Source organism: Camelus ferus, chromosome 7 (genome assembly GCF_009834535.1).
Source record: "Camelus ferus isolate YT-003-E chromosome 7, BCGSAC_Cfer_1.0, whole genome shotgun sequence".
Taxonomy (NCBI): domain Eukaryota; kingdom Metazoa; phylum Chordata; class Mammalia; order Artiodactyla; family Camelidae; genus Camelus; species Camelus ferus.
In genome coordinates this window covers 8,276,263-8,302,855 of record NC_045702.1, presented here as the reverse complement: position 1 = coordinate 8,302,855, position 26,593 = coordinate 8,276,263, and the positions used below count along the sequence as shown (strand labels likewise).

Below are 26,593 nucleotides of genomic sequence, written 5' to 3'. Positions count from 1 at the left end.
TTCTTGCGCATTTGCCCACCCCAGGAAACTGGCCCCTCTCCCCCAGTGGCTTGCCTGCTTTGCTGCAGTCCACGGTGAAGGAGTTCTTCTGGCCCACGAAGGCCTGGGACAGCCCAGGGCCCCGTGTCACCACCTTGCTGGCATCCGATGAGAACTTGGGGATGGAGCTATAGCTGGAGCCCCGGCTTGAGGATGACTTGGTCACAGTCTCCACCAAAACTGTGGATGTTTCATGAAGGCTGTGGCCTCCAGACAGCCGGGGACCTGAGGGGCAAGAGTGGGGCAGCCACAAGCCAGGTCAGCGGCATACTCTTCCCTAGGTGAGCCCTCTGCCGACACTGACAGCCCCACGTTCCCTTCCTCAGCTGTAGCATCCTAGGAGTGGCCCCCCATTCCTAATGAGCCAGGGTGGCAGGGCAGGCTTATCTTGAGGTCTGGGGCCTCGGATGGCTCCGCCCCCCACCCCCGGTCTGGGCTTTGTCTGGGACCCCAAGTCACAGGGTAGAGTCTTGCTTTAAAAAGGATCATGTATCCAACTAATCCTTCATGCAACTTCCAAAAGGAATGCTGGCTAAATATTTACTGAGCTCTCTCTTCTTGGAAGCCAGAAGGGCAGAAAGCTAAGTGAAAGCTTGGGGAGCCACCACAGGGAAAAGATTAGTTGAGTGACGGACAACAATAAAGAGGGAGGATTTGATTTTTGAAAAATGATCTACACGAGTCCATGTGGAGAATGTAGAGAATGGTGTGCTGTGTAAAGCCAGGCCCGCTTTATCCCTGGTAACCTGACCTTGATGTTTGGGGCAGATATGACGTGGGTGTGACTGGCTACTGGAGTCATCCAGGACCTCCCCCCTCCAGGACACTCACCTGTGACTTTGGCCTTGAAGGGGCTGCCCACGATGTGCTGTGGGCCACCATACTTGATGGCAATGAGGTAGTTGCCAGGGGCCATGGGAGTGTAAGTGACCACGTGGCCCTCAGGACACTCCCGACAGTCCAGCTGCACCTTGGAGGGGCCATCAATGGTGACAGACAAGGCCCCTGAGCCCGCGTTCAAGGTGTTGACGATGAACTCTGATGACACGCCTGGGGACCAGAGGTAGCAAGGGTGTAGGCAGAAAGGGTTTGGGGCCCAGAGGTGGGTAGGCTGGAGCCCAGGCTCCCTGGAGCAGGCCTCTGTGAGGACTCAGAGCTCATCAGCACTGCCCCAGGACTGGGGGCTAAGTACCTCAATATCACCTCCTCCTCCCAGCCACTCACCTGTAGTGCCTCCCTCAAGCCCAGGACCGTAGGCTGACACCAAGCCTGGGTCTCCAGCCTGGCTCTGCTCCCCAACGCGGATCTTGAAGGGACTGCCAGGGATGTGGGCACCGTTGAACTTGACATCGATGGAGTGGACGCCATTCTCATGGGGAATGAAGCGGATGGTGTGCTTGTCTGTGGGGCAGAGATTGTTAGGTGAGCTTTTGTCCTTCCCCTCCCTTTCCAAGAAGGTCCTAGCCTGACGGGGACTGGGCCAGCTCACCACTGTCCAGCTCGGAGACGTAGCACTCCTCCACTGCACCCGAGGGCGTGTGCACCCTAGCATCGATCACACCCCGAGCACCGTTCAGCTGCACCGCAAAGGACGCCGGCTGGTTCACCTTGAGCCCCGTCTCCTGTAGAGGTCACAGAGGGTGCTCAGACTCCTGGGAGGGTCTGGAGCGTTCCTCTCTGCAAGCTGGCACTGCTTTCACCACATGCCCAGCCTGGCTCCTGCCACCTGGACCAGCTCCCAGAGGCCCTCAGCAAGACTACAGTAGCAGTAGGGGGCTGGGTCTGTGACCCCAGCATCCACCTGCAGGAGGTGGGCCCACTGGCTGTTCTGGGCAGGCAGGGCACCAGAGATGACGTGCCCTGTCCTGGCTGAGGAGGTAAGACCCAGACATCGTAAAGTGGGCCCAATGACAAAGCTGCTAGAGCTGTGTGGACTCTGATGAGTATAGAGGAGAGTGGCCTGGACTGGCTAGGGGTGCTCAAGGGGGGAGGTGGGCCAATGGGGAGGCTGGGGGGGTGGGGCACAGAGCCCAGCTCTAGAGTTGGGGTAGGGCTGGGGGGAGGAGAAACACAAGGGTTCTGATAAGACTACCCTGAGCCGCAGCTGGAAGGGGCATGGAGCCCCCTGCTGTACAGATACTGGGAGAGAGGAGATGTCTGTCTTGACCTTTGAAGGTCACTGCTAAGTCCCTGGCCACATGGGCCTGCCATCCTCTACTCCTGCCCATCTCTCAGGGTGGCAGAGGGGCCCCATCCCTGGGCACACACCTGGAGGCTGGTGACGGTGAGACGGCGAGCATCATCTGAGAGGGAGGCCACGGGTACCACAAAGGGGCTGTCTGGGATGTGCTCATCGTTGAACTTGATGGAGACCTCATAGTCACCTGAGGAGGTAAAGCCAGTCAGCATAGGCCCCAGGATGCGATGGCAAGGCAGAGCCACCTCCACCCTCGCCTCTTCCAGGACAAGCTCCTGGAGACAGATGTGCATTCCCCGGGTGTGGGGTGAAGGTAGACAGCAGAGAAAGAGCAGCAGCCCAGGTGAAGAATCAGTTCAGTAGCCCCTTCTCCTGCCTGGTCAGTGAGCAAAAGCCCAGTCTGGAAGGTTATTCAGGCCCAGCTCCACTGTGGACACCCACCTGGTTCCTGGACAACATAGGAGACCCCGCAGGAGCCATCTTTGCGGTCCTCAAATGCAATCTCCGCCTTGCTGGGCCCCTCCACAGCAATAGACAGGCCCCCGGCACCTGCTTCTCGGGTCCAGATGCTGAATTCGGCTGGAGACGGAAGCAGGACAGGGGCAGCTGTTCAGCACCATTGCCCATCCTGCCAGCTGCCCTGCCCCCATCCCCTATCTCGGCTTCCTCCCCCTTACCTGGCACACCGGCCACCCCTCGCTCCAGCCCTGTGCCTCCAGCCCGCACCTTGTGGGCACCACCTTCACCCAGTGGCCCCACGGTGAACTGAAAGGGGCTGCCTGGCACATGCTGCCCGCGGTACTTGACAGTGACCGTGTGGGGCCCCATCTCCTGGGGCACAAAGCGCACGCTGTACGCGCTGTCCTCCCCCTCCACGATCTCTGCAGCTTCTGTCTTGCCGGACGGGCTGGTCACCTGTGCGGTCATATCCTGAGAGCTGGCCTCACCTGCAGGGGGTGGGGTGTGTCAGGGTGACACTTGGGCTGCTCCTAGCCCCTTCTTCCCTCCAAGTAAAACCCTCTCCTTGCCCCAAGGGATGGAAGGCCCAGCCTCCCCGGGAAGACCCTGGCTCTGCTCACCCTCCTGCTGGCGGGTGATGCTGCCAAAAGAGCCTAGGCGTTCTCGACCCAGAAAGTCCCCGAAGACGGTGGGGAAGGGGTCTCCGCCAACCTGGGTGGACTCCTCCACCCGCACCTCACGCTTGGTCTCCCCGCCCCGTGTCTTGCTAATCTCTGTGCGCTCCGTGCGGGTATACGTGTGGCTGCTGCGGGTGAAGGTGCGTGTCAGGCGCTCCTGGGCAGACACCATCTGGAACCAGTTCCCTGTGGGACACACACAGCCAGGGAAGGGGAGGGGAGGGAGAGGAGAAATGAGCCAGCAGGACAGAGACCCTGGGGGCAGGATCGGGGCCCTCCCCATTGCCCCATCCTGCCCAGGCTCTTCCTGGCTCCCACCTGGGATCTTGAGGTTAAGGTCGCAAGTGCTGCCGATGGTGGCAATAGAAGGCGCCTGCCTGCGCCGGGTGATGCTTTCCTTCATGCGGCCCTCGCCAGTAACCTTCACCGTGAATGGGCTTCCTGTAGCAGGAGAAAGGGGTCTTAGATCCCTTGCCTCTAGCCTCCTGGCTTGTCCCAGCCACCGCCTGGAGTCTTACCCGGCACGTGCTTGTCGGCAAACTTGATGTTGATGATGTAGGTGCCAGGTTCAGTGGGGCAGTAGGTGACTTTGCATGTGCCATCCTCCATATCCTCACAGTTGATGTCCACCTTGCTAGGGCCTTCAATACTCAGCCCCAGGCCCCCATAACCTACCGGAAAGCAAGAGACACATCTCCCTCAGTCCCCACTGCCATTCTGCTCTCCCCTCCCCAAACTGCAGGCTCCATCCAGAATGGGCACCCCAGGTCTATCATAACCACTAACAAAAGATGGCTCAGCAGGAGGAGAAGGGGCAAGCCAGGCACTGACCCAGATGGTCAGGGAGAGGCAGTCTTGGAAATTCCCCAGGGCAGGCCTCTTGGGTGCCAGTGAGTGAGAGACAGAAACTCAGGACAGCTGAACTTTCTCTTAAATGTGAGAGAAGTGACATGGTGCCCACTTTCTTCATTGGGCCCCAGAATATGAATCTCAGGAGAGACTGGGCCAGGAAGTTCAGCGAGGAGGGTATGGCCAAGGGGCATGGGGCAGGAAAGGACTAGTCCTCATTAGAGGCACCAGCTGAAATGAGGGGTCTCTGGGGCAAGAAGCACCTGCATTACGAGTGTCCACGATGAACTCCGCCACCTGGAACGTGTGTCCCTCAGACAGGCCCTTGCCCCAGACCCGCACCTTGCTAGCGTCCCCGATCTCAGACGGCCCCACCAGGATCTTGAAGGGGCTATTGGTGACGTGCTTGCCACTCTTGCGCACGCTCACCACGTGCTCCCCAACCTCCTTGGGGGTGAAGGAGATGCCTGTGGAGAAGAGGGGTCAGGCATGGAGCCCTGGGCCTGGCGGCGTCCCTTCCCGGCTCCCCCCAGGCCCCTCCCGTGGCCCCATGCTCACCAATGTGCCGGTTGGGCAGGCGCTTCAGCAGGCAGGGCTCCTCATTGCCCGATGGGGCACGGATGCTGGCAGTCAGCTGGCTCAGGTCACTCTCGGTGATCTTCAGTGACACATCCGTGGAGGTGCCCACGTTCAGCTGTGAAGTCCTCATCGAGTCATCGCCTGGGGGAGAGTTGGCATGTCAGGCAGTGTGACTCCAGGCAGGCCCTGCCTTCATGGAGCTCAGGAGACCTCCTGGCAGACCCTGCTGGACTCAGCAGAGACTGGGGGGCCACTCACAGGCACAGAGAAACTGGGGAGAGGGCAATCTTCATTCACATTTAGCTGCCAAATGTGGGCCCAGCACCCTAGTCCCCCTGAATCGGTTAAATCCCTAATTTACACAAATTTCAATCTTAAGTCACATGATTTTATGGAGACAAAACACTAGACTGGACTAGACAACACAGACCCTTTACTAGCTGTGTGGCTCTGATCAAGTTGCTTAGCCCCTCTGAGCCTACTGGTTTCCTTAGCTATCAAAGGGAATTAACAATACTCTAACTTGAAAGCCTCAACAAGATATATGTTTCAGAGCTGGGGCAGGGGAGGTGGGGGTGGGGGTGGGGGTGGGGGTGGCTGAATGTTTCTCACCTGCTGTAAAGAATAGAATTACATCCTTACATTCATCCAGAAATGAACTCTTCCACCTCAAGGGGGCCCTACCCTAATGCCTGGTGACTTGAACACGCCAGGCTTGTACATCCATTGTGTGCTGGGGATGGGGGGTGTCATAGGCTGTGGGTGCCTACATGTCCACCCACCTGTGATCTTGGCTGTGAAGGGGCTCCCCGGGATGTGCTTGTCATCAAAGCGCACGATGATGCTATAGTCTCCAGGCGCCGTAGGCAGGTAGGATACAGTGCAGGTGCCATCCTTGTTGTCCTTGCAGGTGATCTCTGCCTTGGACGGGCCCTCCACGGCCAAGGACAGACCCCCTGTAGGTGGAAGTGGGGCTGAGATCAGAGGTCCTGATCATCTACCCCTCCCCCTCACAGCCCCTGTCTGCAGCTCCCTCACCTTCCCCAGCATCCTTGGTGACAATGGTAAAGGTGGCTGGCTTGTTGACCATGCCATGACTCAGGCCTGGCCCATAGGCGCTGACATGGCGGCTGTTGATGGCATCCACGTAGAACTGCAAGGGGCTCCCTGGGGGTGGATGGAAAAAGGGGGCTCGGTCAGTAAGGACAGGGGCTGCCTGAACCCGCCTCAGCCCACCCCACACCTTCCCACAGTCTCCCTGCTGAGCCCTACATCTCTGCCGTAGGGGCCTGACTGGTGGAAGTCTGCCTCCCACCAGGATACCAGCCTCCCCAGCGCTTATTGTGGTGTCGGCATACAGCAGGTGCTCAATGAATATTTTTTGACAGAAGGCAGGCCCAGATGAAGTCACAGTGGGGCTCCTCTCAGCCCAACCAAGCCCAGCCCAGCCGCCAACTCACCAGGGATGTGGTTGCCGTCATACTTGATCCCCATGTGGTGCAGGCCTTTCTCGGTGGGTGCATACCTCACTGTGATGGTGCCATCCTTGTTGTCGGTGATGTTGGGCCGGGCCGTCTTCCCGGAGGGCATCCGCACCTCCCCTGTCAGGCAGACACAGTTATGTGGGGGACCTCAGTTTCTCCTACCTCAACCCCCTTGCTGTCCCAGGCCCCCACCTCTGTGTGGTTGTGCCTCCACCCCAGAGGTCCGGCACCAGGTGACAACCTGGAGCATCAGGACAAACCCCGAGCTGGGAGACAGAAGGCTTAAGTCTGAGTTCCAGCTCTGCCCACATTGCTGTGTGATCCTGGGTAGCTCACACCCCCTTTCTGGGCCCCAGCTTTCATCTCAGACACAAGGAGCTGGGCCTGAATGCAGGTGTCCTCCCTTTGAGTCCTCAAGGCCCAGGGCAGTACCTGTGAGCTCCCCTTTCTGCACGGTGAAGGGGATGACCAGGTTGAAGGGTCTCAGCATGGACTCCATTGGCTCTACAGGCACCACTGGCTCCTCGGTGGCCTGTGGCAGGTGAGAGGGAACAGTCACTGGCTGGAGAAGGCCTGGGAGCTTGGCCTGAGCCATGACTGAAGGCAGAGAAAATGAGGAAAGAACAAGATGGTTAATGTTGAAACTGGAGAGCAGGAGAGGCGCATCTGCTGCAGGAGAAGAAGTGCTGTGCCTAGCTTGGGGGTCTGTCTCCCCAGCCTGACTCCCGCCTGCTCCCCAAGACGGCCCCCAAACCATGCCCCAGCCCTGTCCGCTGAAGAAGAGAAGGAAGAAGTGGAGGGAGAGGAGGAGGAGGGCGAGGTCTGGCCCAGGTGGGAGGTGGCAGTACCCAGTGTGTGGGGTAGGCGCTGGGCCGGTGCAGCTGCAGCACATCAGAGGGCTCCTCCACGTGGGGCATGGGGTCACACGCCTGGGAGGCAAGGCACGGAGAGCACAGGATGTGGCAGGCCAGTATTCACCAGCTCTAGGGACCAGGAGCTGACTCAGAATGGCCCAGGGACCTGAAATCCTGGGCTGCCCATGGGGCAGGATGGGTATCTTGGGTGCTTTACCCTCTGGAGGGCTTCATTGTCCTGCAGGGCCACCTTGGGGAGCTGTACAGGAACAGTGGGCTCAAGGGTCAGAGAGGAATATGGCAAATTCCGCCAGAGAGGGCTGACTGACTGCCAGAGGGGCCAGAGGCAGGGCTGTGCTCACCTCCCAGGTTGGGAGGCTACTGGGAAAGCAAAGGCTCAACTCTGGAGCACTCTGGGACCAGAAGCCATCAGACATGGCAACAGGTCCTGAATTCCTTGCTACTGCTAGTAAGGCTGGCCCCCCACCCCCTCCAGCCACCATCTAGTCCTGCTGCGGCCGCAGAGCTTACCAGCACGTGGAAGGGGCTGTTGGGGATGTGCTCGCCTCCGAAGCGGATGGTGATGACGTACTTGCCCGGCTCAGGTGCAGTGTAGTAGATGTCGAAGGTACCATCGTGGTTCTCAACCACATCCACGTCGAGCTCTGCCCCATCCGGGGTGGACACTGTGCACGTCACCTTCCCCTTGCCTGCTGCCTTGGCGTCCACTGTGATCACAGTTTCCTCCCCAATCTGGATGCGGGGGCCCAGGCAGGCACCTGCCACACAGAAGCAACCGGTCATGGGTTCTGTAGGGGCCCTATGCCCAGCCCCACTCAGTTCCCAACTGCCTCCACCACCTCAGCCCACAGCAAGAAGAGAAGGGGCACTCACCCAGGCCGTGACCTCCAATGGACACTGGAAACAGAGAAGAATGTGAGACCATGAAACACTCAGGAGAGGGTGGGGGACAAGGGATGGGTAAGGGCAGGGGAGGTGGGAGAGGGGACTGGGGCAGGGGAGGCGGAGTGGGTGCCCACCTGTGACGAGGCACTTGCTGGCGTCCCCAGTGGGCAGGGCATGGATGCGGAAGGGTGAGTAGGGGATCTCGTCACCACCGTACTTGATGGTGATGGTGTACCGGCCACTCATGTCCGGCAGATAGGACACAGTGTATGTGCCATCCCCGTTGTCTCGGATGTTGGCCTTCTTGGGCTTACCCTCGGGGTCCTGGGGGAGAAGCAGAGGTCAAGGCTGGTCTGTGCCCACAGTCTGACCAGGGAGGTGGGCAGCACATGGACTTACCAGGATCTGGACAGTGAGCAAGCCCTCCCCAGCATCCCGGGCATCGATGGTGAACTCCACAGGCAGGCTGGCAGGGATGCCAGCGGCATTGAGGCCGGGGCCGCTGGCCCGCACCTTGCTGGCATCATGGGCTGGAAGCACCTTAATCTTGAAGGGGCTTGAGGGGGAAAAAGGATAGTTAGTTGGCTGAGGGTTGGGGGGAGGCAGAGTCTTGTCTCATTTTGGGCCTGGAGTCCTTCCCACATTCATGAGAAGGGGAGATGACTCCTGAGTAGGGAGGAGGGACCAGGTCACAGCCTGAGTCATGGGGGAGGGCCATTCGGGTGTGCCCCCAACCGAAGCCTGAGCATTTCTTCTCCATTCTCCAGGCAGATGCTGTGGTTTGTTTAAAGAGGAGGGTGCAGGAGGCTGCCCTCTCCCACCTGTTTGCAGCTACATGGTGGGGGGAAAGCCCAGCCAGAGGAGGGTCCCTGAGGCTGTGCTGCCTCCAGGGTGGAAAAGACAGGCAGGGGGCCCTGAGAAAGAGTGGGAGGGGGCAGCAGAGACCAGATGAAGCCAAGACAAGTGGGAGGAGTGTTCCCAGGGACCCACAGTGGCCCTGCAGGTGTGGCCTTGGTAGGAGCTCCCCAGAGCTCAGCACAGCACAGGAGCCCAAAGCTGGTCCTCACCTGCGTGGCACCTCCTGGTCGGCATACTTGACGGCTACTGTGTAGGGCCCATCAGTGGCTGGGGTATAGTGGACAGTGTGGGTGCCATCTCCATTGTCACGCACCTCCACAGGCTCAGCCACACCTGGGCAAGGGAGCAGGGTCAGCAGAGCCTCCTGGCACCCTGTCCCATCTCTCTCCGCCCTGCCCAGACATTCTCATACCTGTGGGGCCCAGCACGGCCACCTGCAGGGGGGCCCGGCCAGCTTGGCTGCAGTCTACCATGAAGGTCTGGGGTACTCGGGCCCTGACACCAGCCCCCAGCCCCGGGCCCGAGCATTTGACCTTCCCAGGGTCCACCACATCCTTCACCGGCACCCGGAACGGGCTCCCTGCAAGGAGAGAGACTTCAGCCCCTACCCACCTGCCTGGGAGGGGCTCCCTGACACTGAGGAACCAGGAGGAGGAGGCCTTCCCTGCCTTTGAAATGCCCCAGGGAGGCCAGACCAAATGTGCAAACTGCTTAGGAACTTGCTAAGAAAATGTAAACAAGGAGAAATAAACTTGGCTGCAGACCAAGGCTGTGCAAATCCACTTACTTAGGTCACAAGCCTGGAAGGCCTTTCTAAATTAATAGAATGTTAAAAGTGGAATATTTGTAAAAGAAAATGCATTTTTGACAGTGTAAAATTAGATAAGGGGGGAAAATGTCCAATTTCAGCAGGCCCAAGTTATGCAATAATTGAAGACATGACCCCTACCCTGCCCCCACCCCTGAGCAGCTTATCCCTGCAGGAGAGCAGGGGGGTTCCTTGCTTTGTAAACAGTGAGAGCGAGAGGGTGTGAAAGGTGGCCCAGACTGTGTCTGAGTGACCAAACTCACAAGGTCTGGCGCTTCCAGGCAAGGGGCCAGGACAGCAGTGCTGAGCTTCTGGGAATGAACTGCACCCACTGCCCTGCCTCTTGGCCATGACCGTGCCTGCCTGCTCAGCATTCTCCCCACTGGCTGGACTGGTGGCCATCCTGCTCTGGGGATGAGTCTCCACACCCAACTTCCCTTCCAGTTTCCCTGTCACTGAGCAGGCCTCCTACTGCCCTCCCCAGCCCCACCCGCTCTCTGCACACCTGGGATGGGCCGGCCCCCAAAGGTGATGTTGACGTCGTAGTCTCCGGGGGTGAAGGGGATGTACTCCACGGTGCAGCTGCCGTCCTTGTTGTCCTTGCAGGACATCTTGGCTTCTGAGGGGCCCTCAATGGCTAGGCCTAGGCCCCCAGTGCCAGCTCCCCTACAAGAGGACCCCTCTGTCAGCCTCGCTAGGACCACTGAGTGGAGATGAAGGAGCAGCTGAATAGGGGCTGAGGGCCAGGCTGAGAAGGGACCAGCTACAGGGGCTGCGACACTAGGGGAGGTTTGCACCCTTGATGGGGGATGGGCTGGGGATGAGGCACAAGCAGACGGACAAAGGGGGAGGGCAAGTGGTTGGGATCAGGGTGGCCACAGCTTCAGGGTCAAGGTTAGGAAAGGGAGAGATACCTGGTCTCCACAGTGAAGCGGTTGGCCTTGTTGACCAAGCCACCCTCTAGGCCGGGCCCAAAGGCCCGGACGCGGGTGGGGTCACAGCCCTCGGTCACGCCCACTCGGAATGGGCTCTTGGGCACAGCCACATCATCATACAACACCTCCACCAAATGCACGCCTAGAACCGGACCACAGGGTGCAAGTCAGGATGTGCACGGCCCCCTCCACCCCGCCCCCATGAAAATGCTGAGATCAGATCCCCACTGTCCCCACTCAGCCCAGTCCCTCACCCTCTTCATAGGCCGTATACTGCACTCGGTAGGTGCCATCCCCATTGTCTGTCACATAGGTGTCCGTCTTAGCACCCGAGGGGTTGAGCACGCGAGCTGTCACATGGTTCCCACCCGTGGCCGTGAGGGATCTTGCGTCCACAGTGAACTCAGTGGTCACTTCACGCAGGACACCTGGGTCCCAGGAGACAAGAGCTCAGTGTGGGTTTGGGGCAGCCTTCACACAGCTGCTCACCTCATCCCTCCCTCCCCAGCTCCCAGGTGGCTCCTCCTCTCCCCCTGCTATTCCCCAGTCTGAGCCCAGCCATCCTCTCAGGCCTGTGAGCTCCAGGCCCTGCCACCCACAGCCCCTGCCTCAGCTCCCTTCCCCACATGGTGACATTCTGTTCATGTAAGTCTCCCTATCAGGCTCTGGGCCCCTCGAGGGCAGGTATGGGTCTTACATCTTGCGCCCCCTGCCTCCATGCCCAGCCCAGGGTCTGGTCCCCAACAGATGGTAACTCACATTCACTGAACTGAGCTGAACTGTGTCCTGAATCCTGTCACCCACTACCCCACAGCTTTCCCTCTGCACCATGGAGAGCAAGGTTCTTAGCTTTTTCAGATCAGGGACCCCTTAAGCTGACGAAAGTTGAGGATCTCCCCAGCAAAATGCCCATGGGCAGACGCAATTCTGCCACAAGACCAGAGGCAAAGCTCCATGTCCTGCCCTTGGCTTTGGCTCCTCTGGGGTGTCTGAGCTCTAAGGACTCCAGGGCTGCCCCAAAGCTCCCCCTTCACCTCACACTGCCCCCCAATGCCTTCAGCCCTGCTTCCCACCCGCCCTGACTGGCGCCATGACAGGCTCCTGGCTCCTCCTCCATCACTCACCATGTGGCTCCACACCAGGCCCTGAGACCTTGACCCCACTGGTGTCAACAGCAGGCTGCACATGGACACGGGTGGGGAATTTGGGTACAGGGTGCCCGCCATACTTGATGGTAATGGTGTAGGTGCCGGGGAAGGCGGGGCTGTAGGTGATGTGGTAGGTGCCGTCAGCATTGTTGTGGATCAGCACCTCGGCCTTGACCCCGGCGTCCGACAGGATTTCGATGGTCAGCTCAGCCTCACCCGCCTCCGAGCAGTCCACAGTGAAGGTGGCAGCCTCGCCAGCCTTGCCACGCTCCAGGCCTGGCCCACTGGCCCGCACCTTGCTCGGGTCGAACACGGGCCGGATGGTAGCCTTGAAGGGCGAGCCGGGGATGTGGGCTTCGGCAAACAGGATGTTGATGGTGTACTCGCCCGGCTCCGTGGGCAGGTAGCTGACAGCACACGAGCCATCACCGTTGTCCTGGCACTCAATCTTGGCCTCGCAGGGGCCCTCCACGGTCAGCCCCAGACCACCTGTGCCCGCCCCCTTGGTGTCGATGGAGAAGGGCGCTGGTGTGCCTACCAGCCCGCCCTTGAGACCAGGGCCGTAAGCACAGACCTAGAGGAAGGAGCAGGTGTGTGGGTTACCTACACCTGGCCTCTCCCATGCCTGGCCTTCATGGCTCCCTGTGAAAGCTAAGCACTTTCAACTGTAGCAGCTACTACAGACTGAATCCTTATAACAATTCCATGTGAGGAAATGGAGGCAAAGAAATTGAATAATTTGTCCCAGTTGGTGGACCTGAGATTGAAGTCAGGCTCTTAATAACTCAGCTGTCTCAAAGGCAGGTCCTGAAGTGGGGGACTGCCTCAGCCCCAGGTCCTTGGCTGTGCTCCCTCCAGGACATAAGACCCTCTGGTCTCTGCCCCTATGACTTATTCATCTTTCCTACAAGCCCCCAATTCCCAGCTCCCGCCAGTCCCCGTCTCCTCACCTTGGAGGGGTCAGGAGGCAAGACACCCTCCACAGTGAAGGGGCTGCCAGGCACCGGGTGACCATCATAGGTGATGTCCACCTTGTAGGGCCCCTCCTCAGGGGGCATGTAACGCACAGCCTGGGTGTCGGCTCCACCCCCAGGTTCCAGTTTGCAGGGGATGGGTCGTCGGGAGGGTGAGGTCATCCGCACGTCCAGCTGGCCCTGACCACCAGCCCCTCGTGTGTTCACAGAGAATGCCTGTTCTTGCCCCACAGCGACCTCTGTGTAGAGAGCAAGGGACACAGTGAGCAGAGACTCCAGCCCACCCCAGCCAACACCCCTCACTCTCAGGTCAGCTCTTGCCCCCACTTACTGCTGTTGAGGCCTTGAACTTTGACTTTGCTAAGGTCCAGCGGGGGTGCCACATTCACCACAAAGGGGCTCTTGGGGACAGGATCTCCACCATAGGTCACTGTCACTGCCATGTTGCCCTGTTGGATACAACAGGTCAGAATTGGGTGGCTTAGAAACAGTCTGGCAACATGCCCTTGGCCGATGTGGGCCTGAGGCACAGAGATCCACAGCAAGAGAGGATGGGAGGCAGGAAAGAGGCCAGAATCCAGAAGTGGCCCTATGAGCCTGGAGGAAGGATACCTAGGACCCCAGTCAGCCAGGATGAGTAGGGCAAGGGAGGGGATGGGCACACCTGCTGGACGGCCGTGTACTTGACGGTGTAGGAGTAGTCATGGTTGTCGATGATTTCAAAGTCCCGCACAGCCTCGCCCTTGGCAGCCCCAGCAAAGTGCACGTCCAGCTTGGCCTTGCCAGCTCCCTTGGTCAGCACCGTGAAGTGAGTGGGTTTCCCAACTTCCACACCTGGGGAGCCCACACCAAGATGGTGGTGAGGGACTGGCGGCCACTTACCCCTAATCCCAGCTCAGCCCAGCCCCTTCCCAGACACCAACCTGTCCGGTTCAGCCCAGGGCCCTCAGCCTTGACTTTGCTGGCGTCATGGGATGGGTCCACCTTGATATGGAAGGGGCTGGCGGGGATCTCCTGGAGGGAGAAAAGGCTTGGTCAGGGTGGACATGAGCAGTCTCTGAGGTACACTGACTGCCCACAGGAAGTGCTCAATGGCTGTGGAACTGTTCCCAACGGACAGCCTCTCAAGTTGCTGGCTGAGACTAGGGGGTGCTGCCACCAATGACAACCAAAAGCCAGGTGTGGGTACCTGGTTGGCAAACAGCACCATGATGGTGTAGCGGCCGGCCCCTGGGGGTGTGTACTTGACTGTGAAGGTGTCATTGTCATTCTTGATGATGTCAAAGTCGATGTCAGCCTCTGCAGGGCCCACCACACCGGGGGCGCACTTGATGCCAATGCTCACATCGCCTGAAGGGAGGCAGGCAAGAGGCCATGAGTGTGGGCCTCAACAACCTCCTGCACTCTGCAGCTCTGCCCTGAAATAGGCAGAGGTACTGGCTCCTCCCAGCCAGACCCTGCCCTGGCCCCGCCCCACTCCCCTCCCCACCTCCAGGCCCACCTTGCCCTGCCTCGCTGCAGTCTACAGTGAAGTAGGTGGGCTCATTAGCCTTGAGGCCTGTCTTCTCCACGCCTGGGCCATAGACTTTCACCCTCTCGGGGTGACTGCCCTCTCCCACGTTTACCTGTGGGGAGGAGATGACGCTCAGCACAGTGCCCCTCCATCAAGTCCCATCCCCTCCCCCAGTACTACCAGCGCCGGCCTTAGTAGGACCAATCTTAGCCTCTTCGCTGGGGCCTTGAGGTGGGGGTGCCATGACAGGGCTCAGGGACAGCCAACATCTCCCGCGTGGGGCTCCGCCCTCCCTCTGGGGCCCCGGCAGTGGGTACAGTACAAGACGCAGAGGACGAACCCGGAAGGGGCTCTTGGGTACGTTGACGCCTCCCCAGGAGATGATGATGGTGTGCTTAATGGGCTTGGTGGGCACATAGGAGCAGCGGAAGGTGCCATCGCCATTGGGGATGACTTTGATGTCGATAGGGCAGCCGTCTGCGTCCTGTGGGCATCACCCAAAGCAAGGTTCTTAGAACGCTCCGGCCTCCTCAGAGCACCGGCGCCCTCTGCTGGCCGACACACTCACAGGCCTCGCCCCTGCCACAGACCTCAGACCACAAGCCTAGTGCCACGAGCTCTGGTGGCCAGGGAGCACCCCGGAAGCCAGGAGATGGGGCTCTAGGCCAACTGTGTGGCCTGTTCTCTCTCAACCTAGGTCTCTGAAATGTGTTGTCAGGGGAGAAGCTCAGCTAAATCAACGTTCCTAAAATTGAATAATGAACTGTTTAAAGAAGAATCATCCTCTTGGACCCAAGAATATATTCATTAACCAAGAATGGACAACAGTTTGAGAAATTCACCTGGGAAACCAATGTCTTACTCAATCAAATCATCTTTTAATTAAAAATTGTTACTATACAAATACATTTTTGGTAAAATGTTTTTAAGATTATCACCAGGAAGAAAACACAAAACTTTAAATTCTCCATAGTTCTTATGGATCCGTGAGAAGCAGTCCTGTGATGCCTGGACACCCCTTTCCCTAACCTGCCCCACCCTCCCAGGGTCCCTGCTACAGCACTGAGGGGCAGCGAGTTCAGGCAACATGCTACCTGGGCATAGAGCTTCAGGTCTCCCTTGCCAGCTGCGCGGGCATCAATGGTGAACTCTGCTGGCTTGTCCACAATGCAGCCAGTGGGCTCCAGGCCAGGCCCAAAGGCCTTCACCTGTGCAGGAGCAAGAGAAGAGGGCTGGGTTGGGGACTGGAGGCGAGCCATTCACCTTGTCCCGGGCCCATGTGCAGAAGCGGGGACCACACCTTGTCTGGGAAGCAGTCGGGTGGCGCTGGCTGGATGTGGGCAATGAAGGGTGAGTCACGGATGTCCTCATCGTCGCAGATGACATGCACAGCGTACTCCCCTGGCTCTGTGGGCCAGTACCGCACATCGCAGGAGCCATCTCCCTTGTCATCACACTCAATCTTGGCCTGCGAAGGCCCCTCAATGGAGAAGCCTAGGTGTGAGGTGGGGAGGGTTAGAGGGCACAAGAAGCAACTTGGACCCTCAGGCAGGTCCCCCATCACTCCCCTCCCCAGCATCACTACCCTGGTCACCCCCATGTCCTATCTCCCCATCTCATCTCAGACTCGCCAGAATTCCTGCCTCCTGTTCCCCTGTCACTTCCCAGTGTCCCTCCATCACACCACTCCTCAGCACTCCCACCTGCTGCCATCCAGCCACTCACCCAGTGTTCCCACCTCGGTGCCAATGGCCTCCACCACAAAGTCAGCTGATTTTCCCACCTGGCCAGTTTCCAAACCGGGACCCCAGGCCCGTACCTTCTGCACTCCTGCCTCTGGGCTCACCTGTACCTCAAAGGGGCTGAGGAAAGAGAGCTGGTGTCAATGCTGGGCGGTGCCCCCATCAGAGGTACTCCTCCTCCCTTCCCTCAGAGTCCCAGGCAGTCCACCTCCCTCCTCCCACCCTATGAGGGCCCAAACAGGAAGGCACAGGGGTTGCACGGTGCTTACCTGCGGGGAATGGCATAGCCGCCCCACGTGATGGTCACCACGTACTTCCCGGGCACCACGGGGTAGTACTCACACTCGAACACACCGTCCCCAGCCTCCCGCACCTTCACCGGCTCCTCTGTGCCCTCTGAGGAGATGTGGGGAGTAGGGGGATCAATGGCCTGTGAGTCCCAGCTCCTCGATCCCCTTGGGATCCAGAACCCTGGGGACCCAGGCCTAGCCTGAGGGCAGTGTTGCTAGTAGGCAGTGCTGAAAGTCAAGGCAGGGACCACACGTCATCCCCGTGCATAACACCCCGGGGTAGCCATAGGGCAGAGAGCAACATTTCCAGCTTGCAGACAGTGAGACCGAAGCAGATATAAGACAATGTGCACCTCTATGTCTCTTTTAGAGCCCCAACAGGGGTACGTGGTGCTGGCTGTCACTGCCCTCAGGGAGTTAAACCACTGGCCGAATCTCCTCCCTGCACCCCGACCCTCACTGGCCCTGGGCCCTGGCACTCACTTGGTCCTTTGACTGTGACCTTGAGTTCCCCGCTGCCAGCACCCTTGGTGAAAACCTTGAAGTCAGCCACCTCTTTGACACGTACACCCTTGGGCTGCAGGCCCCGCCCAGAGGCACGGCAGGCGTTGGGGTTACAGGCTAGGAGGAAGAGAAGAGGCGAGGTTGGGGGCACTGAGGGGCCCTAGACAGATCCTCAGCCTCCCACCATTTGTCCCCCACCTCCCTGTGCACAGTCCTCCTGACACCCACAGGCACAGGCCATGGCCTCATGCAACCCTCCCCTGGGCTCCCTGGTGCCCCAGACACCACTGGGAGCCCTGCTAGGCAGGGAGCCGGCCACAGCACCCCCAGCCCCCCTCATCAGGCTGGTTATAAGAAACCCTTCCCACTGGGCTTCTCAGAGTCAGTGTCGCTTGAGACAAAGGCATGGCAGAGCCTGGGCAGAGACTTGAGCAGATACACAGGGAAGGGCCCCTTACCCACCCCAAGGCCATCCACCTAGAACCATCTGAGCCTTCTCAGAGCCACCACAGCAGCTTTGGGAATGACATGCCACAAAACACTCAGCAACACCATGGAACAAGAGGTATTAATATAACAAGAAGCCTGTCACAGATCACAGGCAATGCATGGAAGTCAGCCTGCCACAGAACACTGCCAGTGGCAATGAACCCAGACTTTGCTACTGAACACAGGCCAAAGAACAGTGATCTCAACCTGCCACGGAACACGTAAAATTCCATGGAACTTATGGGTGCCACCAAACAGGCAAGGACATATAATCCAGGCCTGCCACAAAACAGACAATGGCACGGAACTGAGATCTTCATCACAGAACTCATCAGGCAAGTGGCAAGAAACGAGATCTGCCACAGAACATAAGCAAAGGCATGGAACCTGGGGCCTGTCACAGAATGCCACGGAAGGGGGCGACTCCACACCGCTCGGGCCATGCCACACAGCACAGGTGAGGCCAGTCAGCTATGGCCATGCCTGGCCCCACCTCCGCTGGCGTGTACTAACGTGGCGCCACTCTCCTGGCCTGGTGGACGATGGGCACAGAGGGGGCGAGAGGCGGCAAGGGCTCTGAGTGGTAGAGAGAGAACCGAGTGTGGGGAGTCACCACCTGAGGGCCTGCCCTACAGGTGCTCACCGTCCCTTTTCCCTCGCCCTTCCATGGCGGCACCTGTCTGGTATCCTTCTCTGAGGCCTCCTGACCCTTCTCAGGGACGGGATGGACAGATGATCTCTCGAGAGCCCCACCCCTTGGCTCTTCCTTCTGCCCATTTTAAGCCTTCAGATGGCTCCCCCCAACCAACCCCTGGATTTAGTGCTTCATTTCCCATGAATCCTGAGACTCAGAATTTGGTGGAAATGCTCTCTGCATCCTGGCCTCAGCGAGGGAGATGGTAGGGATGGGTGAAGGGCCTTTACCTTCTGCCACATGGACGGGGAAAGGACTGCGGGTGATGGGGGCACCAGCGAAGGCCACATGCACCGTGTGGGGCCCCTCCATCACAGGCCTGTATGTGCAGCGGAACGTGCTGTCGCCTTTGTCCTCCAGGGCCACCTCCACTGTGTCCCGCCGGCCTTGCGGGTCCACGATCACCACAGCAACATCACCAGTGCCAGCCCCTGTCATGACAATGGCGATTAGCCCCTATTCTGGACATGCACAGATGCTCAGGGATCCCTCTCCCAAGACCATCCCTCTCTGGCTGGGACCCTGCCCCAGTCCCCCACGCACACCCTCCCCATGCCGTGAGGGGCTGCCCGCCTGAAATCTCCCAGGACCCGTCCTCACCTGCTGTGTAGATGTCAAAGTAGGTGGGTTTGTTGGCCACGTTGCCCACAGGCTCCAGGCCAGGACCACGGGCTGACACCTTGTTGGCATCCCCCAGGGCCATGCCCACATTCACCTCAAAGGGGCTGCGTTCGATGTTCTGGCCAGCAAAGAGCACGGTCACCTGGGGGTCAAGGGCCAGAGGTTAGCTACTAGAGGAGAGCAGCTCTGAGAGGGGGTGGAGGGGCAGAGCAGAGCCAAGGTGGGTGGGAGGTGGGTGGCCGGTGCACGGCCAGGATGTGAATGGAATGGGGAGGTCAGGGGAGGTCCTGTAGGGAGATACCTTGTGCAAGCCGGCGACCTTGGGCACATAGGAGACAGCATAGGTGCGGTTCTTGTCGTTGTTGGGAACCACTTTGGCCTATTGGGAAGGGAAAAGACTGGCAATCACAGTGGCTGTAGCCCCTCCTGACCCCACAGCACCTGGAGGCCCAAACGGTAAGCACCCCGCCCCTGTCCTCAGCACAGTGGGTGACTCTGGCAGCCATCACCAGGCCAATCCTATCGTTGGCCTGTGGACTCTTGTCCCATCCCACGCTAATCCCCCTCGTCCCAGAGGCCTCTCCATACCTCCTCAGTGTGGCCCTCGGGATCCTCGATGTAGACCAGCACCTCGCCCACACCAGCATCCACCGTCTGCACGGTGAAGTGTGCGGGCTGCAGCACAGTGTTGCCCTGGGGCTCGATGCCTGAGGGGCAGAAAGTGGAGACAGATAACTTAGGGAGATCCTTCCAAGCCTGTGCCCAGCTGTCCGGGGCGGGCTGTCAGGGGTTCAGCACATACCAGGCCCATAGGCAATGGCCTTCTTGGGATTCAGCTGCTTGGAGCGAACAGGGGCACCAGGTTTGAGTTTGGCCTTGGGGAACTGGGACAGGTAGGTCATGACAGAATGCTCATCCACATTGGGGTCCACAATCTCCTCGGGGGCAATCACCTGCCACAGAGAGGAAGGGAGTTACAAGGTGCCCTCCTTACCCAGCAACCTCGGTTCTACCCACATCCTGACCGGATATCCCTACAGACCCAACTCCATCCTTGGCCCTCTGGCCCCTAGACTCTCCCACTGCCTGATCCGCCAGCGTACCTGGGGCACCCCGAGCCAGTCGTCCGCCTGCTGCATGGCCTCCCGGGCGTTCTCCACAGGCTGGTTGGGGTCCCAGGCCTCCCAGTCAGGGCAGAGGCCTGGAGAGATGGCAGAGGGAGGCAATGATTAGGGGGAAGTGGTCAGCCAGAATACAGAGCATTTGCTGGCCCAAGACCGTCACAGGCTGTGGGTTCACGCTCCCTCCCACACAACTCTGGGGCCCTGATCAGCCAGGTTTCTGCTGACCCTCTATGTTGTAGCCCATCAGCTGGGATGCCCATCGCTGTTTAGAGGAACGGCAGCCCTCCCGAGCACCAACAATGAGGCCTTTCTGTCCCAGCTGACGCAGCCTGGCACCAGCCCTGTCAGCCAGCCTCCTGCCTGCCCGAGGCCCCAGCACTGATCCTGAACACCACACCCCTATAAGGGCACCCCTGGCAGATCTCTCCTGCCTCTTTCCAGCTGCCTCTGGGGTGGGCACTCCCCATCCTGGCACAAGTCCCTGACCCATCTCCTAGAAGGTCTTCTCCCAGCTGCCCTGAAGCCCTAGATCTCCAAGCATTTCGCACATCAGCCTTGGGGCATGACTCTCTCTCCTTCCTAACCGCCCATTTGGGGAAACAAAGGCATTGAAGGGCCTATTGGGAAAGGATGGGTTCTTCTTTCTGGTCACCCAGAACCCAGCCTTTCTAATGGGAGGAATGCTGAGGTCACTCCTGGGAAGGCTTAATGCTGGGTTACTGGGTGCTTGGTCCAAGCCAGAGCTGGAGAGGAGGGCAATGCTTACTGGTGGGGAGTGGACCAGCTCAAAGGCTGGAATCCATGACTGGCCAGAACAGCTGAGCTCACTGCTGGCAGTCGCATCAGCGTGGGCAATGGCTCAGCAGCTGGGAATGCTTCCCAGGCAGCCGGCCAGTGCCCCCGCCTCCCACCCCCTGCTCCCGGGCTGACCCCAGGCTAGGGGGAGGATTCCCCCAAGGGGCCATGGGTCCCTAGAGGCAGAGGGGAAGAGAAGACCTATCTTCTCAGAAGAGGAGGGTCAGAAAGGGAGTAATACATGGGGTAGGGCTCTAGTCCATGATGCTTGTCTTCTCGTGGGCCCTGAGCTGCCCCCACCTGACTAGGCCGGGCCCTACACTGACTGAGGGTAGGGCTGGGCCACCTGCCACTGGGCAGGGTCACACCAGCCTCGGCCCACATCATCCTGGGTCTCATCCCCTTCTCAAAGCTGTCCCAGGGTCTCATAAAGAGGAGCCTTCTGTGGGTCTAAGTCCTGGCCTTCTTTCTACAAGTCCCACCACATTTCCTCTCTCCTGGCTGAGCAGAAATGGCACCCTTATAGCAAAGTAGGAAGTTCACAGAGCAGGGAGTCGAGGCCTTGGGCTCTGGTTCAGTGCAGCCACAGATAAGCTGTGTGATCTTGGACAAGTCACAGGCCTTCTCCAGACCTCAGTGACCTTGTCTGTAAAATCTTCTCCTGCTATTGCAGGATCTGGCAACTCATCAGGGAGGGCCTAACTCTGGCAGTGGTTCCCAGCTGGACCAGGGAGTCCTGATCTCCCAGCCCTGAGACACTCATTCTGACAAACACAAGCCTCGGCACCACCAGTTCAGCCCAGCTCTCCCTCCAGGCTCAGGGGTCCATGGAGTGCTGCTGGCCTACTCACCAGGGGCACAGTTGTCCACCAGGGCGCCCAGCGCTTTGCCATCCTGCCAGTCACGGTTAAAGTTGGTGATGGGCAGCTGGGGCACCTTGTTCTGGATCCAGCCGAGCAGACGCTGCTTGGGGGTCTGCTTGCGGGCATCCTCATCATCCTCATCCTCCCACATCGGCATGGAGATGGAGTAGTGCAGGATCAGTGTCCAGATCAGGCCTAGGATCAGCTTCAGGTTCCCATCCACGATGGCCTTGCTGTCTGCAGAGCAGAGGGGACAAGCTGGGCTCGGGAGGGCTCGGGAGGGCCCGGGACTCTCTCCCGGCACAGTGCCCTCTCCCCTGCCCAGCTCCTGAGGCTGCTGCTAGTGCTGGGGTCAGGCCTCCTTCTGGAACCTACCCCTTCTCTGCCCACCAAATTCTCTCCCTCCTGCAAAGCCTGGCCCAGAGACCCAGCCCTTGACAAATCCCTCCTTCTCCCTTCAGAAGGCTGTTTCCCAATGTGTTCCTATGGCAAGTAATTTCACCTATAGCACTGCACTTATCAGGCTACAGGCATCCGTGCAATTATGCGAGACTATAAGCCTCTTGGGGTCAGACACTGTTGTTTTGTTTCCTTTCATTTTTTAACACTTTGATTTGAGGTATGCTTGACATACAACAAACTGTACATATTAGAAAGTACAATTGGATACTTTTTTTTTTGAGTCTGTATATACCCAGAAAGCCATTGTCACAAATCAAGATAATAAATGTTTCTGTCCCTCCCCAAAGGTTTCTTTCCTTTGTGACCTATTCCTCCTGTCCCTTCTTGTCCATCCTTCCCAGGCAATAACTGATCTACTCTTAGTCACTACAGATTAGTTTGCATTCTCTAGAGTTCTACATGAATAGAATCATACAGTATGTATTCTTTTTAGGTCTGGCTTCTTTCCTTCTAGATAGTATTTTATCTCTCTATACTCAGAGTCTAGAACTTAGTAGAATCTCGATAAGTACTGGTTGAAAGAACGACTATTTTAAAACCTGAAGTTGGAGAGAAGTAGAACCAACCTGGTTCCAGCCAGATGCTACTCTGAACACTATAAAAGACTTTTGGAACAAAGTTCTGGGAGGAGAGAGGGGGTACAGTGCATGTTCTGTTAAGGCCTGAAAACCATGCTTTCAAATGACAGGGGCGGCTAGTGAGATTTCACAAGAGCCGGAGGAGTGTTATCCATGTGGACTCAAGTCTCAGAAGCTGAGACTCTCAACTCATCCCCTCCTTTGAGGAAGACTATGGACCAGAACTGGTACCCCACGGTTTTGGGGGACTATTTCTCCTTTAACAGCCAGAGAGAAGTATCCAGGAACTGCAGGTGGCATAGAGTATAGATCATTGGAAACCAGCTTATTTGTAAAAGACAATGCTGGCCTGAAATCCGTCAGCTTCCCTGAGCACTGCTTTTAGGAGGCTGGGAAGGGGTGGAAGACTCAGCCTTGTTTATTGGTGTTGCCTGAGAGATGGGAAAGGGTGGGGCTGGAAGTGCCCCCTTCCACATCTTTTCCTGCCTGCCCCTAGATCTTGGGAGATAACCTTAGGAGAGTGAAGGCCTGGGGGAACCCCAGTATCCCACCCCCCACCCCCGACCTGCCTCAGGAGGGGAATCTCAGTCTCTCTGTCCCTCTGGCTTTGGGCTCTGGCCCCCATGGCTCCCCCACCCTTTCACTGATTCATCCTTCCTTCCCTAGCAGCTCCCCAGGCCCGCCCCCTCTCCCCCTGGCTCCACGGCAGCACAATGGTTTGGCAGCTTGCAGATTCCATGACACACTCACTCCCAGCCTCCCGGTGCTTTGGTGCTTTGGTGCTTTGGTGCGTATTCTCTCAAATACACACAGGCCCACAACACTCACACAGTCTTGACACCCAGGGCCTCACAGCCTCTCACAACCCTGACAGCCTCCAAAGCTGGTGCTCACACACCCAGATGCTTCTTACAAACTGGAGCCAGATCCCTGGGAGGGAGGCCTTGAGGCTGCTGGCACTGGGGGTTGGGAGGGGGGTCATTCATATTTGCTGCAGGGAGAGGTTTTTCCCCAGCAACTGGCCCTGGGCCAGACAGCAAGTGGTCCTGGTCAGCAGGAGAGGGGTGGATCCAGAGTCCCACTCTGGGAGCAGTGACCTTCCTCTCCCTCCTCCCCATCGGAGGCCAGGCAGAAAAGGGGAGTTCTGCTCAAGCCAGGCTTCATCCTTTGCACCCCACTGGGGATACCACCAAAAGGGAGGGAGGAGCCTGAGAGCCAGTCCCTGAGGCCACTGCAGGCCTCAAAGAGGAGGGGGAGGAGAGAGGGCCCAGTGAGGGAGGTGCCGGGACAGCTGCTGCCCCCTCCAGCCCCTCCCTCGGCGGTTGGCTCAAGGAGAAGGAATAGCAACTGGGGAACAGCTGCGGGACAGAGCTGCCTCATAGGCCTCTTTGTTCGGAGGGGCTGAGGGGGTGGTGGGGGTAAGGGCACACAGCTCCTTCCACCCAGGCTGAGAACCTGGACTTCCTTCAGGGGGACTGCTCAGCTACCACCCTACTCCTAGAAAGGGAAGTGGGGAGTCTCTGACCTCCTCCCAGGTGCCCAGATGCTCAATTTCAATCCTAAGAGAATGCCCAGGAGGCCACCCCGACAGCCCCTTCCCACCACTAAGTGGGCAGAAGGAACTAGAGGAAGCAGGATGCCCACCTGGCAGCGAACCCTTTACAATCACCTCGGGATTGGGCAGCCCCTGCCCCCTCCCTTCCAGCCTCAGCCTTGGGCCCAGCAGCTGAATTGCTGACAGCTTATCTCACTCGGTGGCAGCAGCAGAGTGAGCCACTTGGCCCAAATGGGGAACAGTTCCCTTCTCCTCAAAAGGAACATAATGGAGGGTTCCCTCCAGCCCCCCAAACCAGTTTTTGCTTCTTCCCCCTCTCCTCCGAGCCGGCCTCTCCACATACAGTTGAGCCAAGGGGGCCGGAGCCAGGCACCACCATGGGGGAGGAGAGAGGTGTGTGTGCTCAGGAAGGATGAGGCCTGGAGAGGGGCTGAGCGCCCCTGCAGCAGGGAGGAGAGGGTAAGGCTGAGCCATTTCCTATAAAGTCTCTGTGAGGCCCCAGGCCCTCCCCTTGAGACCCCATATGGGACAGTCAATCCTGTCGGTCAAATCTCAGCTGCTGAGGGATGAAGGCCCCAGGGCTAACTCCTCTCTGACCCCCGCCCCCCGAACCACACCCGCTCTCAAGCAGCCCTCAGCCCCACTACACACACCAGGGCCCCCTCCCCCACCCCCTGTCCTCAGGCTTGTCCTTCTGGAAAGCTCAGAGACATCTGCTGTGTCACGGAGGCAGGGCTATTTCCAGGCCAGAGCGGGTTGGGGGGGGGCAGTATTGGGGCAGGAGGGGGTAAGGCCTAGAGAGGGGACTGGACAGGGCAAAGGGCCGCAGACTGACCTCAGCAGCTAATTCAGGAGGCCTAGAGATACCCTAAGGGAGAGTGGGGTTGGACAGACATTCACTTATCTGAAGAAGTCTCTGGGGCATCCTGGTGGGGCACCTGACCCCCTGTGAAACTCCCTTCCAGGGGCCCCGGAGTGCATCTACGCTCCCCCTCACCACGCTCTTTCTTGCAAATCATAGCAGGGCTCTTAAGAGCTCACCACAGGGATAGGGGGTCTTCCCCAGGTCTCCAGCCTGGGGGGATGACTGCAGGCCTGTGAGGGGAGTGCCAGCCCCTCTCCTCTCAGAGTCCACCCTAGGCTCCCCAGCTCCCAAGCCTAAAGTGCCTCCCCACCCCCACCCAGCACTGACACACCTTCCAAATCTGGTTACACTCAATGACTTCCTCCCTTCTCTAGGCCTTCCCTCCCTCCCCTCAGCCCAGAACATTAGCTGCAGCCAATCCGGGTTTAGAAGGTGGGCTGAGGCCAGGCATGGACTGGAGGGAGCCCCTCCCCCGCTGGCTGAAGCCGGTAAAGGACAGGCAGGGGTTAAGGCTCCCTGCGCTCGCTCAGGACCTTTTTAGGTTTCCGAGGCTGGGCTCTACAGGCTCTGGCCCCTGGGCCTGAACCCAGCTGCTGAGCACATGCCTGCGGGGGCCCCAGGCCCCGCGCCCGCCCGGTCACCAGCTCTCCCTCTGAGCCCTGTGATCGGGCAGTGGTTGGGACCTGCCTTCTGCTCCTCCTTCCCGTTGGAAGTGCCGGGAGGCTGGGAAGCCATTTGCTTTGTTTGGGGGGAGGTGCCCCCAGGAATCAGTAATAAGGCATTGGCCCTGTCCTCTCAAACAAGGGCTGGGGTTGCGGATGGCGGGAAAGGGGAAGATGAGTAGAGGCGGGTTGGTGGGAGTGTGCGGGGGAGACTGAAGCTGGAGGATTAAGAAACGGACTGGTCTGGACTCTCCCGGACCTCTTTGGGATGCCGGCCGTCCAGAGGGGTGTGAAGGCAGAGCCCAAGGGGTCTGCATCGGCAGGCGAGAGCCGGGCCGGGGTTCTCTCCCGGTGCCGGGGCGCTCTCTGCCCTTTCGGCTTCCCGCGCGCCCACCCAACACCTGCGTCCCCTGTCCCCATGGGTCAGCCCCGCCGCGGAGCACTACCCCTCCACACCCGCACTGACCGATGGACACGAGCTTGATGTGCTCGCGCTCAAGGAATTCGAGGGCCACAGACACATTCTCCAGCTTCATCTGGCGGAAGTTGGGGCGCGGGTGAAACTTGCGGTACATGCGCTTCTGGCTGAGGACCTCGAGCAGCGCGATGAGGCGCAGCCCGTCGCTGAGGTCGCGCTGCAGGTCGGTCAGGCGCTTCCCCACGCACTTGAGGTGCTCGTTGCACCACCGCGTGAAAGTGTTCTGTTGGATCTTCTTCCATGGCGCGTCCTCCGCCAGGTCCTTCTCCGTGGACGGCATGTCGTCCGCCTCGTCGCCCAGACCGAGGCCCGGGGCCTCGGAGTAGCCGCTGTTGTTCATCATGCTGGCGCAGGCTGGGGCGGGGGCTGTGCTGCCGGCTGGGCTCGGGCTGGGGGCGCTCTGGGCTCGGGCTGGGGGCGCTGTCGGGGCGCTGTCGGGACTCGCGGCTCTGCGCTGCGCGGCTCTCAACTTCTCTCGCGCCTCTGGCGGGACTCGGCGGGCCTCCTTGGCTCTTCAGCCGCGCTCTCCCTCTCTCTCTCTTTCTCCCTCCGGGGGCGGAGCGGTGCTCGGGAAGTGCGGGCCGGGCTGGG

General features: G+C 59.1%; 1 protein-coding gene across 2 annotated transcripts in view; it reads right to left on the bottom strand.

The window, feature by feature from the left end:
* Positions 1–26,593, bottom strand: part of FLNC (filamin C) — a 27,544-nt gene extending 951 nt beyond the window's left edge. The window contains exons 1-47 of one of the 2 annotated variants that reach the window (XM_032483291.1): positions 25,991–26,593; positions 21,391–21,639; positions 19,724–19,821; positions 19,423–19,573; positions 19,209–19,327; positions 18,922–18,999; positions 18,600–18,762; positions 18,230–18,430; positions 16,796–16,933; positions 16,292–16,418; positions 16,006–16,142; positions 15,581–15,774; positions 15,375–15,488; positions 14,621–14,764; positions 14,269–14,392; positions 13,957–14,117; positions 13,691–13,781; positions 13,432–13,601; positions 13,099–13,216; positions 12,744–13,006; positions 11,770–12,367; positions 10,900–11,073; positions 10,625–10,787; positions 10,216–10,376; positions 9,315–9,482; positions 9,112–9,235; positions 8,444–8,600; positions 8,179–8,368; positions 8,033–8,056; positions 7,670–7,917; positions 7,133–7,213; positions 6,717–6,816; positions 6,261–6,401; positions 5,839–5,967; positions 5,583–5,756; positions 4,780–4,941; positions 4,485–4,688; positions 3,891–4,043; positions 3,691–3,813; positions 3,316–3,558; positions 2,914–3,183; positions 2,678–2,815; positions 2,308–2,423; positions 1,529–1,661; positions 1,264–1,440; positions 871–1,089; positions 55–264 (exon numbers count right to left, since the gene is read on the bottom strand). In XM_032483291.1, the coding sequence (XP_032339182.1) occupies positions 55–264; positions 871–1,089; positions 1,264–1,440; positions 1,529–1,661; positions 2,308–2,423; positions 2,678–2,815; positions 2,914–3,183; positions 3,316–3,558; positions 3,691–3,813; positions 3,891–4,043; positions 4,485–4,688; positions 4,780–4,941; positions 5,583–5,756; positions 5,839–5,967; positions 6,261–6,401; positions 6,717–6,816; positions 7,133–7,213; positions 7,670–7,917; positions 8,033–8,056; positions 8,179–8,368; positions 8,444–8,600; positions 9,112–9,235; positions 9,315–9,482; positions 10,216–10,376; positions 10,625–10,787; positions 10,900–11,073; positions 11,770–12,367; positions 12,744–13,006; positions 13,099–13,216; positions 13,432–13,601; positions 13,691–13,781; positions 13,957–14,117; positions 14,269–14,392; positions 14,621–14,764; positions 15,375–15,488; positions 15,581–15,774; positions 16,006–16,142; positions 16,292–16,418; positions 16,796–16,933; positions 18,230–18,430; positions 18,600–18,762; positions 18,922–18,999; positions 19,209–19,327; positions 19,423–19,573; positions 19,724–19,821; positions 21,391–21,639; positions 25,991–26,345 (7,975 nt within the window). In that variant the 5' untranslated portion in view covers positions 26,346–26,593. The remainder of the gene's footprint in view (positions 1–54; positions 265–870; positions 1,090–1,263; positions 1,441–1,528; positions 1,662–2,307; positions 2,424–2,677; positions 2,816–2,913; positions 3,184–3,315; positions 3,559–3,690; positions 3,814–3,890; positions 4,044–4,484; positions 4,689–4,779; positions 4,942–5,582; positions 5,757–5,838; positions 5,968–6,260; positions 6,402–6,716; positions 6,817–7,132; positions 7,214–7,669; positions 7,918–8,032; positions 8,057–8,178; positions 8,369–8,443; positions 8,601–9,111; positions 9,236–9,314; positions 9,483–10,215; positions 10,377–10,624; positions 10,788–10,899; positions 11,074–11,769; positions 12,368–12,743; positions 13,007–13,098; positions 13,217–13,431; positions 13,602–13,690; positions 13,782–13,956; positions 14,118–14,268; positions 14,393–14,620; positions 14,765–15,374; positions 15,489–15,580; positions 15,775–16,005; positions 16,143–16,291; positions 16,419–16,795; positions 16,934–18,229; positions 18,431–18,599; positions 18,763–18,921; positions 19,000–19,208; positions 19,328–19,422; positions 19,574–19,723; positions 19,822–21,390; positions 21,640–25,990) is intronic. The other variant, XM_032483292.1, reaches the window with a different exon arrangement.